The 12,776-nt window shown below is 39.6% G+C and overlaps 1 protein-coding gene across 21 annotated transcripts in view; it reads right to left on the minus strand.

Annotated features, from left to right (window-relative positions):
• Positions 1 to 827: 827 nt before the first annotated feature.
• Positions 828 to 12,776, minus strand: part of KALRN (kalirin RhoGEF kinase) — an 866,834-nt gene continuing 854,885 nt past the window's right edge. For all 21 annotated transcript variants that reach the window (XM_060198227.1, XM_060198226.1, XM_060198224.1 and 18 more), the window contains 4 exons: positions 11,607 to 11,685; positions 8,242 to 8,442; positions 3,651 to 3,789; positions 828 to 2,698 (listed from right to left, as the gene is read on the minus strand). In XM_060198227.1, the coding sequence (XP_060054210.1) occupies positions 2,153 to 2,698; positions 3,651 to 3,789; positions 8,242 to 8,442; positions 11,607 to 11,685 (965 nt within the window). In that variant the 3' untranslated portion in view covers positions 828 to 2,152. The remainder of the gene's footprint in view (positions 2,699 to 3,650; positions 3,790 to 8,241; positions 8,443 to 11,606; positions 11,686 to 12,776) is intronic.

Consider the following 12,776-nt stretch of genomic DNA (forward strand, 5'->3'; position numbering starts at 1 on the left):
CAACATGACTCTACTGTTTGCTTCTGTCTCAGAGGACAGAAGAGAACATACCAAGCCATATTTAGGGACATTGGAATCTTCAACACCTGCAGTCTATCTTGTGACAAACCTTAGGGATCAGACTTTCTTCTTACATGTTATCTCTTATATTGAAACATGTTTACTAAAAGAGTTTTTAGTAAATATGCTTAAACTATTAATGCTGTATCATTTAGTATTTGAATATATATATAAGTCTAGATGAAGAACATGGAGATTAGTTGAGAGCACTCTGAAGGAGTAAGCCTTAATGACCCAGGGCTATTCAAAATCTAGGAAACAAAGACAGTCAAAGTCAGTTTGCACATATTTGGTTAATCCTGAAAATATGAAGTGCTATCTAGTCTCATTGCTTGGACTTTCTACTAGTTTATCAATCTATAATCTTGGATGGAATGAGGTGGGGGTGGATGAGGAAGTTGATTTTGAGATCAGAAAAGAATGATGAAATTTTAAATCAGACATTTTTCACCATGGGAATTAGTATTTTTCATATATTAAAATTCAGGCTTAGCATCTACCATTGCTTTTCATTTGAATAGGCTTCTACCATTGTTTTTCATTAACTCTCTGATTGTAGTTCTCTGCCTGTAAGTCTCTGATGCGCAATTTTTAATAACCTCAATCTTGTTACAGGAGAGAAACATTGTCATTTAAACTGATTTGAACAAACACTCGACTTACATTTTTAAATATTATTTACATAACAGCAATTCTCAAAACAAAGGGTGGATCCTGTACTAACTAAAAAAAAACTGTCGTTCAAAACAAAAGAAAAAAAAACGCTTTGAAATTCTCAGGTTTAATTTTTTTTCCCCACCAATGGAAACAAAGGGCAGTATGTAACCATCTTGTTTAAAGAATATACATCAGAAAACAGTGTTGGCCTCAAAGGGCAATTAGTCCTTTTAGTCCGGGGAAATATCAGTGGCTGAGTGGTAATAGGTATTGCAACTTAAGTTGAAACTCAATGCTCCATTAGAGTGATGTATCAGATTTTATTCCATGGCTTTAAAAAGGACTTGGGACTGGTGGGACCAGGCCTTAAAAGGCCTATATGGCTGCCTCCTTTTGGTAAGCACCCCTTAACCTCCATGAGGGGTTAGAAATAGAGCAAGCCAACTTTCTAAAGACTACATTTTATAGCTGTAGAATAAGTCAGAAAGTGTTCTTACATTGCTTATAGGAATTGCAGGAAAGGTTTCTATTTGCCCTTTTGCATGAACCTGTTATATTCCTAACATAATTCATACCAATGGTAGACATAAAAATAGCCCCACAACTCTTGTTTTTTGGACTTATTTCCTAGCAGGTTTTCCTGCCAGAGTAATTCTGAGCTGCCAGTGAATTTGGGGGTAGCATTTTATATATAGAACCTATGTGGATTAAACATCTGTGGCTGGGAGAAAAATCTCAACAGACTGCAAAAAGATAGCTTTGTTTTGTTTTACTGCACAGGTTCTGGAAAAAGTTTTCTACACAGGATTTATAAAATGCTCTAAAAAACTCATCATCTAATTGTGCTTAGTCAAAACAATGCAATGTTTAGGTAAATAAATTATTGTCTTAACTGGAGCACTCAAAGTTATTTATGGTCAATTTCATATATATCTCTATGTTATAAAAATCTGAAACCTGAATGGAATATCTTTTATTGTATGTGAATATGGATGCTATTAAGAAACTATATGTAAGTAATCTAAACCAGAATAGTTGACATACATGACATCTCTGTTCAACAGGACATTTTGCTTGAAATTCCAGCAAAGGCTGAAATTTTTATGCTCACTTTGCTCAAATTAACACTCATTTTGGAATGCACAATTAAACTTTAAAAACAGGTACTATTTTTGCCCCTTTTTAAATACATTTTCTGACTCTTTGCATCTTCCTCTCATCTGAATAACCTTCTGGAAAGTTTCTGCATTTAGGGCAACCTCACTGCAGCTCTGACCCTAAACAACCACTGACATGGCTTCCTGGGTACATCATCTATCAGTCTAGAGAACTGCATGTGGTGAAATAACTGACAAAGTTATTTACAGAAACATTCAGTCTTGCTTTGGTTCACACTGCACGTCTATGTGAAACCTCTAGGGACTGGGGGAGATGGTTACGTCCCTTGGTTCACCCTGTTGACGATGTAACTCTTGACATTGGGAACAGGCCGCACATCATTCTGGTGCTTGCGTCGTTCTATGAAGCATGCCAGGCGGGAAGTGTCCAAGGGGATTTTGGAGTAGCTGCCATTGTGGGGTTGTAGCCACGGGTGCTGCAGGCAAGTGGCTGCTGTGGGACGCCTCCGAAAGTCTTCCTGTAAGATCACATTGATGAAATCTCTGGCAGCATTGCTCACACCACAGAAATACTCATGAGGGAAGCTAAAGTCCACTCGGCAGACATTGATACACGTCTCCTCCTTGCTTTCATCCAAGAAGGGAGAGACCCCACTCAGCATAACGTATGTCAGAACCCCAATGCTCCAGATGTCTGTGCCCAGGGAGACAGGAATGCCTTGGATTACTTCTGGGGCAGCAAACTCGGGGTTCCCCAACAGATGGTGAATGTGGAAGTGACCTGAGATCTGAACAGCATCTTCCAAGTCAATGAGCTTCACTCGAGGCACTGGAATTCGCAGGTCGATGAGCAGATTTTCTGGCTGTAAATTCCAGGAGGCAGGGAGAAGAGAAGGTAGGTTCAGTTCGGTGTTATGACTAAGGTGGGTCTCTATTATTAGTTCAAACACAGTTCTGCTATTTTTTGAAGCTCATTGTGCAGGGGGAACTCTATGTAATTTACAAGAGAAGTTTCAAGCTAAAGTGAAGTCTGAATTTGGGGGGTACTTTGGAGAAGTTGTCTGATATTGTAATTTTTTACATTTATTTATTTACTTATTCCCTTTTGTTGCCCTTGTTGTTTTACTGTTGTAGTTACTGTTGTTATTGATGTCACTGTTGTTGGATAGGACAGAGAGAAATGGAGAGAGGAGGGGAAGACAGAGAGGGGGAGAGAAAGGACAGATAGCTGCAGACCTGCTTCACTGCTTGTGAAGAGACTCCCCTGCGGGTGGGGAGCCAGGGCTCGAACTGGGATCCTTATGCCGGTCCTTGCGCTTTGCATCACGTGCACTTAACCTGCTGCGCTACTGCCTGACTCCCAATATTGTAAATTTTTATTTATTAACTATCCCTCACTGCTTCTCTAAATCAAGAAAAGAATGAATTTTTAAAAACAAGGGCATCAGGTGGTCTGGTAGATGGTGCAGTGATAAATCACTGAACTCTCAAGCATGAAGTCCCAAGTTTAATCCTCGGCAGCACGTGTACCAGAGTAATGTCTGTTCTCCCTCTCCTCCTATCTTTCTCATTAATAAAAAAAAAAAAGGGGCATCAGGCTGGGCAGAAAGCATAATGGTTATGCAAATGACTTTTAAGCCTGAGATTCTGAACTCCCAGGCTTAGTCCCTAGCACCAGCCATAAACTAGAGCTGAGTCTAATGTCTAATGCTTGTCTAATGTTTATAAGGATTCTAATCTAAGTAAATAAAGTGAGTTAGAGTTTATATCATTACAACTCTCATTTCCCTGCAAGGGTTGCTACTTTTTATTTACCTTTATGTCCAGATGTGCAACCCTGCAGTTGTGAAGGTATTGGAGAGCTTCCATGATGTCTCGGATATAGAAAGCTACCTTTTCTTCCATAAGCTCATCATGATTCATAAGGTAGTCTAAGAGTCGGCCATCATCCATCCTGAAAACAGAAGGGGAAGGCAAAGGATATATGTTTGTAAAGAAACAGAAAAATGTGGTGCAAAGCTGGTTCAAGCCCCCAGCTCCCCACCTGCAGGGGAGTCGCTTTGCAAGCGGTGAAGCAGGTCTCTGTCTTCCCCTCCACTCTTGATTTCTCTCTATCCTATCCAACAATAACAGCTATGACAACAATAACAATAACAACTACAACAAGCACAACAACAAGGGCAACAAAATGGGAAAAATGGCCTCCAGGAGCAGTGGATTCATGGTGCAGGCACCGAGCCCCGGCAAAAAAAAAAAAAAAAGAAAAAGAAAGAAAAATGAACACATCTTTAAGATCTCTCCTATCTCTTCTTGCACATAAAGATCCATGTTGAATACACACATATTTGAGTTAGAGCCCAAAATTAGTGTAATGTTCAGAACTAAAGCAAAACAAAAATTATCAATAGACACATTTAGGGATGTGATATTCTTCTGGGGAGAAGTTGATTTATTTTCAATAAATTAAAAAATATCACCAATGACATTTGTCCTTTGGTTTGCTTTTTTCATTATAAACAATTATTTATGATATTATAAATCACTGTTTCAAAGGGTCCATATGCACACACCAAAACTAATAAATACATAAAAGTAAGACTAAAATAACAGATGGTGGGCTGTCGACTTCTCTAAGGTAGGTTCAAGTGGAGGCATACACAGCACTGGCTAAAGGTGTAAATATCTGTTTTCCCTCCAAGCTTATGGCTTTGTCAGTGCCAATCATAACATTTCTATAAGGGATTAATATGATTATTATGGTTCTTTCTAACCTCTGTAAGGCTCCCTAAGCCACAGAGAATGAACTTGGTCTTTGGCTTGTAATGGTAGTGGAGAAGAATGTGGATTTATTTCTCTATTGTGGGGGGGGTCAAGCATATACCCCAAAGTATATGTGGCTGCTTAGAACTCTGGAAAATTTGAATAACTAGAATGTTTTGAAGGGAAAGTACCAACCCATAAGGGATTTCTTGGGGATGGCATGGCAGTAGATTCACATACAAACCTCTCTCTCACTTCACCTCCACCCCTGTCAACATGCCCATTGCCAATAAATTTTCCTGAACACTTTCTTGCCCAACTCAAGAGTCCAGAAAAGGCAGAAAAGTAAGTTAAATGTGAAAGCTATATGTTCAAGTTCCAGTTTCTTTACTTTCTGCTTTCAGTTGCTACTTTAAAAATTTTTTAATTTCTTTATTGGGGATTAATATTTTACAGTCGACAGTAAATAGTTTGTAAATGCATAACATTTCTCAGTTTTCCACATAACAATACAATCTCCACTAGGTCCTCTACCATCCTGTTCCATGATCTAAACTCCACCCACTCCAGAGTCTTTTACTTTGGTGTAATACACCAACTGCAGTCCAAGTTCTGCTTAGTGTTTTCTCTTCTGATCTTGTTTTTCAACTTCTGCCTGTGAATGAGATCATCCTGTATTCATCCTTCTGTTTTTGACTTATTTCACTTAACATGATTTCTTCAAGCTCAATCCAAGATGGACTGAAAACGGTGAAATTTTCATTTTTACTCTGAAAATGTCCAACAGTTCTAGTTTATCTTTTCATTTAGCTCCTTCGTTTATTTATTGATTTTTTTTGCCTGGATAATCTGTCAAATTGAGAGAGTGGGGTGTATATGTCCCCTACTATTACTGTGTTGCTATTAATATATTGCTGTAGCTCTTTCAATAGATGTTTGATGTGTTTAGATGGCCTCTCCTTGGGTGCATAGGTGCTGATAATCAGTAAGTCCTCTTCATTGATTGATCCTCTTAGCACTAAGTAATGTCCATCCCTATCTTTTAAATTTTTATTTATTTTAAGGTCCATAGTGTCAGATACGAGCATAGATGTTCCTTCCCTCCCCCCACCCCTTTTAGTAGTCAATTGACTTGTATGGTAGTTTTCCAATCTTTCACTTTGAGTCTGTGTTTGTATTATTGAAGTCGGTGGGATTCCTGCAGACAACATATGGTTGGGTTGTGTTTCCTGATCCATCTTCCTACTCTGTGCCTTTTAATAGGTGAATTCAGGCCACTAACATTTATTGATAGTATAGATTGAAGATATTTTAATGCCATTCTTGTAGATTTTTAGAGTGTTTTGATATATGGCATGCTTATGGCGATCTAATTGTTTACAGGAGAACTTTTAGAACTTCTTTCAGGGGAGACTTGGTGATAGTAGATTCCTTCAACTCTTGCTTGTCTGAGAAGGCTTTTATGCCTTCATCTAGTCTGAATGACAGTCTAGCAGGACACAGTAGTCTTGGTTGAAAACCTTTCTCGTTGAGCACTTGATAGATATTTTGCCATTCCCTTCTGGCCTGTAGTGTTTGTGTAGAGAAATCTGCTGCTAATCTTATGGGTTTTCCTCTGTAAGTGACTCTATTTTTCTCTTGCAGTCTTCAGGATCTTTTCTTTATCTTTATTCCTTTTCATTCTAAATATGTGTCTTGGTGTCTTTAAGTCTGGGTTAATTCTGTTTGGGACCCTCTGGGCTTCTTGAACCTTTATTTGTGTTTATTTATTTACTTACTTATTCCCTTTTGTTGCCATTGTTGTTGTATTGTTATTATTGATGTTGTTATTGTTGAATAGGACAGAGAGAAATGGAGAGAGGAGGGAAAGACAGAGAGAGGGAGAGAAAGATATACACCTGCAGGCCTGCTTCACTGCTTGTGAAGCGACTTTCCTGCAGGCGGGGAGCCGGGGGCTCGAACCAGGATCCATCTGTAGGTTTTTGCACTTTGCGCCACCTGCACTTAACCTGCTGTGCTATTGCCTAACTCCCTCCAGTATCTTTTAATCTTTTTTAGGAGATCTCTTACTTCTTTCTTAGTTTTCTCGAATTCATCTTCAATCTTGCTAATTCTGTTTTCTGCCTCATTTGTTCTATTCTCTCTCCCCTGTGCTGTTTTCTGTAGCTCAGCTATTTTGTTACCCTGTTCTGATACTGTATTAGCTTGTTCAGTTAGTTGTGCTCTTAGCTCAGTTATTTCATCTTTCAGCTCTCTAATGACCTCAAGATAGTTAGTGCTTTCTTTCAGAATCTCATTAGTTATTTCTGATTTCTGATGAAAATTCTTTCAAACTCTTTACTCACTCATGTGACTAATTCCTAAATTAGTGTTTGGACATTGATTTCATTCTTCTGTGCTTCTACCTTTGGGGGCCTTTAGCTGGACTTTTGTCCTGGTTCATTTCTCTAATATTTCTTCTTGGTTTAACCATTCTATATAGGATGTTATGAAGTCCCCCTCTCAGTAATTTTCAAATTACTGATCACTCTTGCCTGGATTTACTTGTATCTAAGTAAGGTACTTAAAGAGTTCACAGTTGTGGAAATTAACAGTTACTTCAATGTTATCTCAATCCCTGAGTTGGAGCACAGTGGCTGTTCAAGCCTCTTTTGTTTTTTCTTCTCTGTACACTATGGTAGCCTGAGGGCTTTTTACCTATAAGGTTTTTTAGCTTAATTACTCACTCCTGACCAAGAGATAAAACAGGGTGGGGAAGAGATAGCACAGTGGTTATGCAAAGAGACTCCCATACCCCAAGGCTCCAAAGCTCCAGTGTCAGTCCAGCTTCTCTGCCAAGCCATGCAGTACTGGTGGGCCCTGTGAATTTCTAAACAAGTCCCATTTATAGTCTGTAGGTTCTGAATCAATTATTCACCATGTTCTCATTAGGAGAACAATGTGGAAAGGCTTCCACTATATAGCCCCACTGCTAGACCACCAGGGTGTAGATCTTCTCCTGAGTTTCCTGGTCAGTTCTCTGCCTCCTTCTGTCAGCTCGGGACTGCTGCTCCAGCCTCTGAGAGTAGTAGCAAATGGAGACTTACAGTTGCATTTGGTAAGTATTAACGGAGTCCTGTCCTCCCTTCAGCAGTTTTTTTCTTGGTATAACAGATTGGATGTGGCTCCTCAACTGGCATACTACCAGACTGTTTTCAGCTGCTTGGGAGTAGATATGGGCTTTAGCCCCAGGAATCTCTCCTTAACTTCCTCTCTGTCCACGTGTCACACATGTTTTCACTCACTGGTGATGTCCTCAAAGTAGTCCCAGTCTCCTCTTATTGCAGTCAGGTGATCTTTGCTATTCCTTATTCTTTATAGAAGTTCCTCAACTGGGTAGAGCTGGAGGTCTGGTCAGAATTGTGGTCTGTGGATGCTCTGGTGATTTGATGGGTTCACGAAGTATTTCTCTTTCAGTTGCTACTTTTAAGAACATTCCTTATTTTTAATTTTCAAATCTATAAGATGGGAATTGCATTGCATGATATATACCAAAGTTTATAAACTCTAAGACACTATGTAAAATGTAATTGCCCTTGCTGTCAATTGTAGGTAGTAAGTAACCCACCCACTGAGGGTCACTTCGGATAGAGGACATTGTACTTACAGCTCCAAAATCAGGATGTAGGATGTGGGGGACTCATAGGTGTCATGGAGAGTGATATACTGGGGGTGCTGCAGGTGTTGGAGCAGGGCAGCCTCGTGGGCAGCCTGCTCTTTCTTCTTCATCTTTTTGCTGATGAATTTCACAGCAACATCTTTGCGGGTGGCTTTGTGAATGCACTTCTTTACTATGGAAAATCGGCCTCTGCAAAACACAAGGGGGAGTGCTTTGAGGAGTCACCAAACTAGCTGTCATTTTACTCGAGAAGGTGTAAAGGTTTATCCAAAGTGCTGAAAGAATAGCATTTTATTTGGAATTCTATTTTCCTGTATGTTTTCATTATAATGGTATCATTCAGAAAAGCTAGTTTTCCCTATTGAGCATTTTAGAGTTCTTTGAAATGCATAAAGCTAACTAATTTCACTTTCTATCATATCATATTATATTCTCTGTAATTTTCAGCATAAAGCACAGGTTTAGCTTTCTTTCATTAAAAATATTTATTTACAGGAGTCGGGTGGTAGCACAGCAGGTTAAGCGCAGGTGGTGCAAATCGCAAGGACTGGCACAAGGATCCTGGTTTGAGCCCCCAACTCCCCACCAGCAAGGGGAGTTGCATCACAAGCGGTGAAACAGGTCTGCAGGTGCCTATTTTTCTCTCCCCATCTCTATCTTCCCCTCATTTATTTCTCTCTGTCCTATCCAATAAAAATAACATCAATAACAACAATATTAGTAACAGCCACACAATTAAAAAAAAAAGGGCAACAACAGCAACAACAAAAAATTGCCTCCAGGAGTAGTGGATTCGTGGTGCATGCACCAAGTCCCAGCAATAACCCTGGAGGCAAAAAAAAAAATTATTTACTTGTGAGAGAAGATTCAGAGCATCACTCTAGTACATGAAGTGCTGGGGATTATACTTAGGGCCTCATGCTTCTAAGTCCTAAGTGTTCTGTGCTGACACCTCCCAGACCACAGCAGAGTGTATTTCTGTAAAATACAACTATAACAATAGCAGCAGTGTTAAAGAAGGGAGAATTGTACTGTGTTCATTTCAAACACACATTTCAAAGATGAAATTTCTACATTTTATTTATTATCTTTTCATTATGGAATATTTCTTTTTTTTGCCTCCAGGGTTATTGCAGGGGCTTGGTGCCTGCACCACAAATCCACTGCTCCTGGAGGCCATTTTTTCCCCCTTTGTTGCCCTTGTTGTTTATCAGTGTTGTAGTTACTATTGTTGTTGTCATTGTTGTTGGATAGGACAGAGAGAAATGGAGAGAGGTGGGTAAGACAGGGAGGGGGGAGAGAAAGACAGACACCAGCAGACCTGCTTCACTGCCTGTGAAGTGACTCCCCTGCAGGTGGGGAGCCGGGGCTCGAACTGGGATCCCTACACCAGTCCTTGTGCTTTGCGCCACATGTGCTTAACCTGCTGCGCTACCACCCAGCCCCCTATTATGTAATATTTCTAAAAAATACAAAAGTAGAGGGACTAGTATGATAGGTCTCCCATGCACCATGCATCCCACTTCAATAATTACCACCATTTTGCAACTTTATTTCATTTATTACTTTTTTACATTTTTCTTTGAAATATTTTTCAAAATTTTTATTTATTATGAGAGAGAGCATGAGAGAACAAGATGGGGGGAAGAGACCAGAGAATTGCATAGCTCTGGCATAAGGTGGTGTCAAGCATTGAACACAGGTTCAATGTTCAAACACAGGCCTCTGGGACAATCAGGGACACTGGGATGAGGGCTAGGGGATGTATAAGAATCTTGGAAGCTTGCCATCTCTTTTGGTGTTGCCCTTCTGGAGTAGGGTGGGGGAGGTAATGTATTATTTCTCCTCATTCCTTTAAAATGTGTGTATTCAGGGGGGTTGGGTGGTAGCGCAGTGGGTTAAGCACAAGGACTGGCTTAAGGATCCTGGTTAGAGCCCCTGGCTCCCCATCTACAGGGAGTCACTTCACAGGTCTGCAGGTGTCTATCTTTCCCTCTATCTTCCCCATGTCTCTCCATTTCTCTCTGTCATATCCAACAACGAACAACATCAACAACAACAATAATAACTACAACAAGGGCAACAAAAAGGGGGGAAAATGGCCTCCAGAAGCAGTGGATTCATGGACCAGGCACTGAGCCCCAGCAATAAACCTGGGGGCAAAAAATAAAAAAATAAAATGCGTGTGTTTAGAAACATAGGGGGCAGAAGTGAGAGGAAAAAGCAGGAATACTTGCCCTGCTGTTAAAAGTACATCCCACCTCTCAATCTTATTGAATTAATGTTGCTATTGTTTTACTAAAATAGATCTTCTTCCCCAAATTAATTAATAGACAGGCTATATATCAAAATCTGTGCTCCTACTTCTCAGAATAGCTTTGCACATAGCAGAGCTGAGAGGTACTCCTGTCTACCTTTTTCATAAAAAAATAATAAACTAAAAATTTAATGTCATACTTTGAAAATCTTAGGACATAGCTCCACTTAAAAACTGGATCAAAGGGAAAAAATCACAGTTGAAGGAAAAGTACTTAGAACTTAATGAAAATGCCACATGATAACATGGATTCACTTAAAGAGTAGGTTTACCCTTACATCCCTACATTAGAAAAGAAGGTGAAGGGTGTCAGGCATCCAGTTGAGTGCACACATTACCATGTGCCAGGACTTGTATTCAAGCCCCCACTCCCTAACTGCAGAAGGGAAACTGCATGAGTGGTGAAGCAGTGCTGAAGGTGTCTGCCAGTCTGTCTGTCTGTCTGTCTGTCTGTCTGTCTGTCTGTCTATCTATCTATCCTTCTCCCTCTCCCCTCTCAAAAGAAGCTGGGAAAAGAATAATAGAAAAGACACATAGAGGGGGGGCTGGGCAATGACAGAAGGATTTGCCTTGGAGACCCCAGCTCCCCACTGGCGGGGGGGGAACTTCATAAGCCACGAAACAGGTCTGCAGGTGTCTTTCTCTCTCCTCCTCTATCTTCCCTCCCTTCTCAATTTCTCTGTGTCTTATCCAATAAGATGGGAAAAAAATGGCTGCCAGGAGCAGTAGATTCAGGCATGAGCCCCAGTGATAACCCTGGAGGAAAAAAACCCAAGACATATAAATTCTAGTCCCTTTTTTTTCCTTCACTACATTGAGAATGTACTTTGAAAGAGAAACCATCCACATTGTATTGTTAAATGGCAAACTGGGGAATGTTATGCATGTACAAACTATTGTATTTACTGTTGAATGTAAAACATTAATTCCCCAATAAAGAAATAAATTTAAAAAAACCATACCCAAAAGCATGTCATTATTCTCATTCATGTTGCCAAGTGTTCCTGAATAAAAGGACAGAAAATTGTGCTATTACCTTCCGATTTCATTCAATTCAGTATAAGCTGAATCAAAATTTTCCTTCCAAGAAATGGTAGCACCATCAGCAGCAGCATCTTTGGAATAAAGAAAATCTATTGTTGATATAGAGGATGTCATGTCAGGATAAAGAAAAGGTTAGCAATGACACTCCAGCATTACCCCAAAGTCATGTCTGTGACTAAATCTGGAGTCTCTCTCAGTGGGAAAATACCAAGATCCTCTGGAATATTTTTTTCTTTTTAAAAAATACCATCTAAGAGGGGGTGAGGCAGTAGCACACTGGGTTAAGCGCACATAGTGTGAAGTGCAAGAATTGGTGCAAGGATCCTGGTTCAAGCCCCCAGCTCCCCACCGGCAAGAGGATAAGGCAGGTCTGCAGGTGTCTATCTTTCTCTCCCCTTCTCTGTCTTCCCTTCCTCTCTCAATTTCTCTCTGTCTTATTCAACAACAGCAGCAGCATCGACAGCAACAGCAACAACAACAATGGAAAAAGATGGCTCCTAAGAAGATACTGACAACAAGGGCAACAAAAGGGAATAAATAAATATTTAAAAATAAATAAATAAATATTAAAAAAAGAAGATACTGACAGGATGGCAATGGACTCCCAGTCCCCTTTAGGGAGACAAAAGGAAAACAGAATAGTTAGATATGGTTAGATATTAAAATAGAAGCTTGATAGAAAAAGGAAGAGGGAGAAATGAAAACACTTAAGAGGACCTAGAACAAAAACTGGAGGGGGGTTTTAGCAGAGAAACCAGGGGATACAAGCAGAGGAAGACAGGAATGCATTCAAATCAATTTGTTCTTTCTCATTCCAATGTGGAGGCCTTTAATGAGCACAGGGTATGATTGAGCTCAACCAAAAATATAATCCTTAGTAGAATTTCTAGCAGTATTACAGGTATTCCTCACTTAGTGACTTAGTTCATTCCTGAAATCCAGTCAATAAATAAATTTACCAATAACTACGGATTTGGCCCTTCCTGGTATTTCAGATGTTATGTATTGAACTGCTAGTAGGTTTATTAACCATCTTTCTATAGTTTAATGACATCTTTGCATCATTTATAACATTTTAAATGTTTACTTAGTACTATAATTTTGTACTATAGTGAAAAGAGAGAGACAAATACACATAAGTATAAATACAAATAAATATAAA

Source organism: Erinaceus europaeus, chromosome 9 (genome assembly GCF_950295315.1).
Source record: "Erinaceus europaeus chromosome 9, mEriEur2.1, whole genome shotgun sequence".
Classification (NCBI taxonomy): Eukaryota; Metazoa; Chordata; class Mammalia; order Eulipotyphla; family Erinaceidae; genus Erinaceus; species Erinaceus europaeus.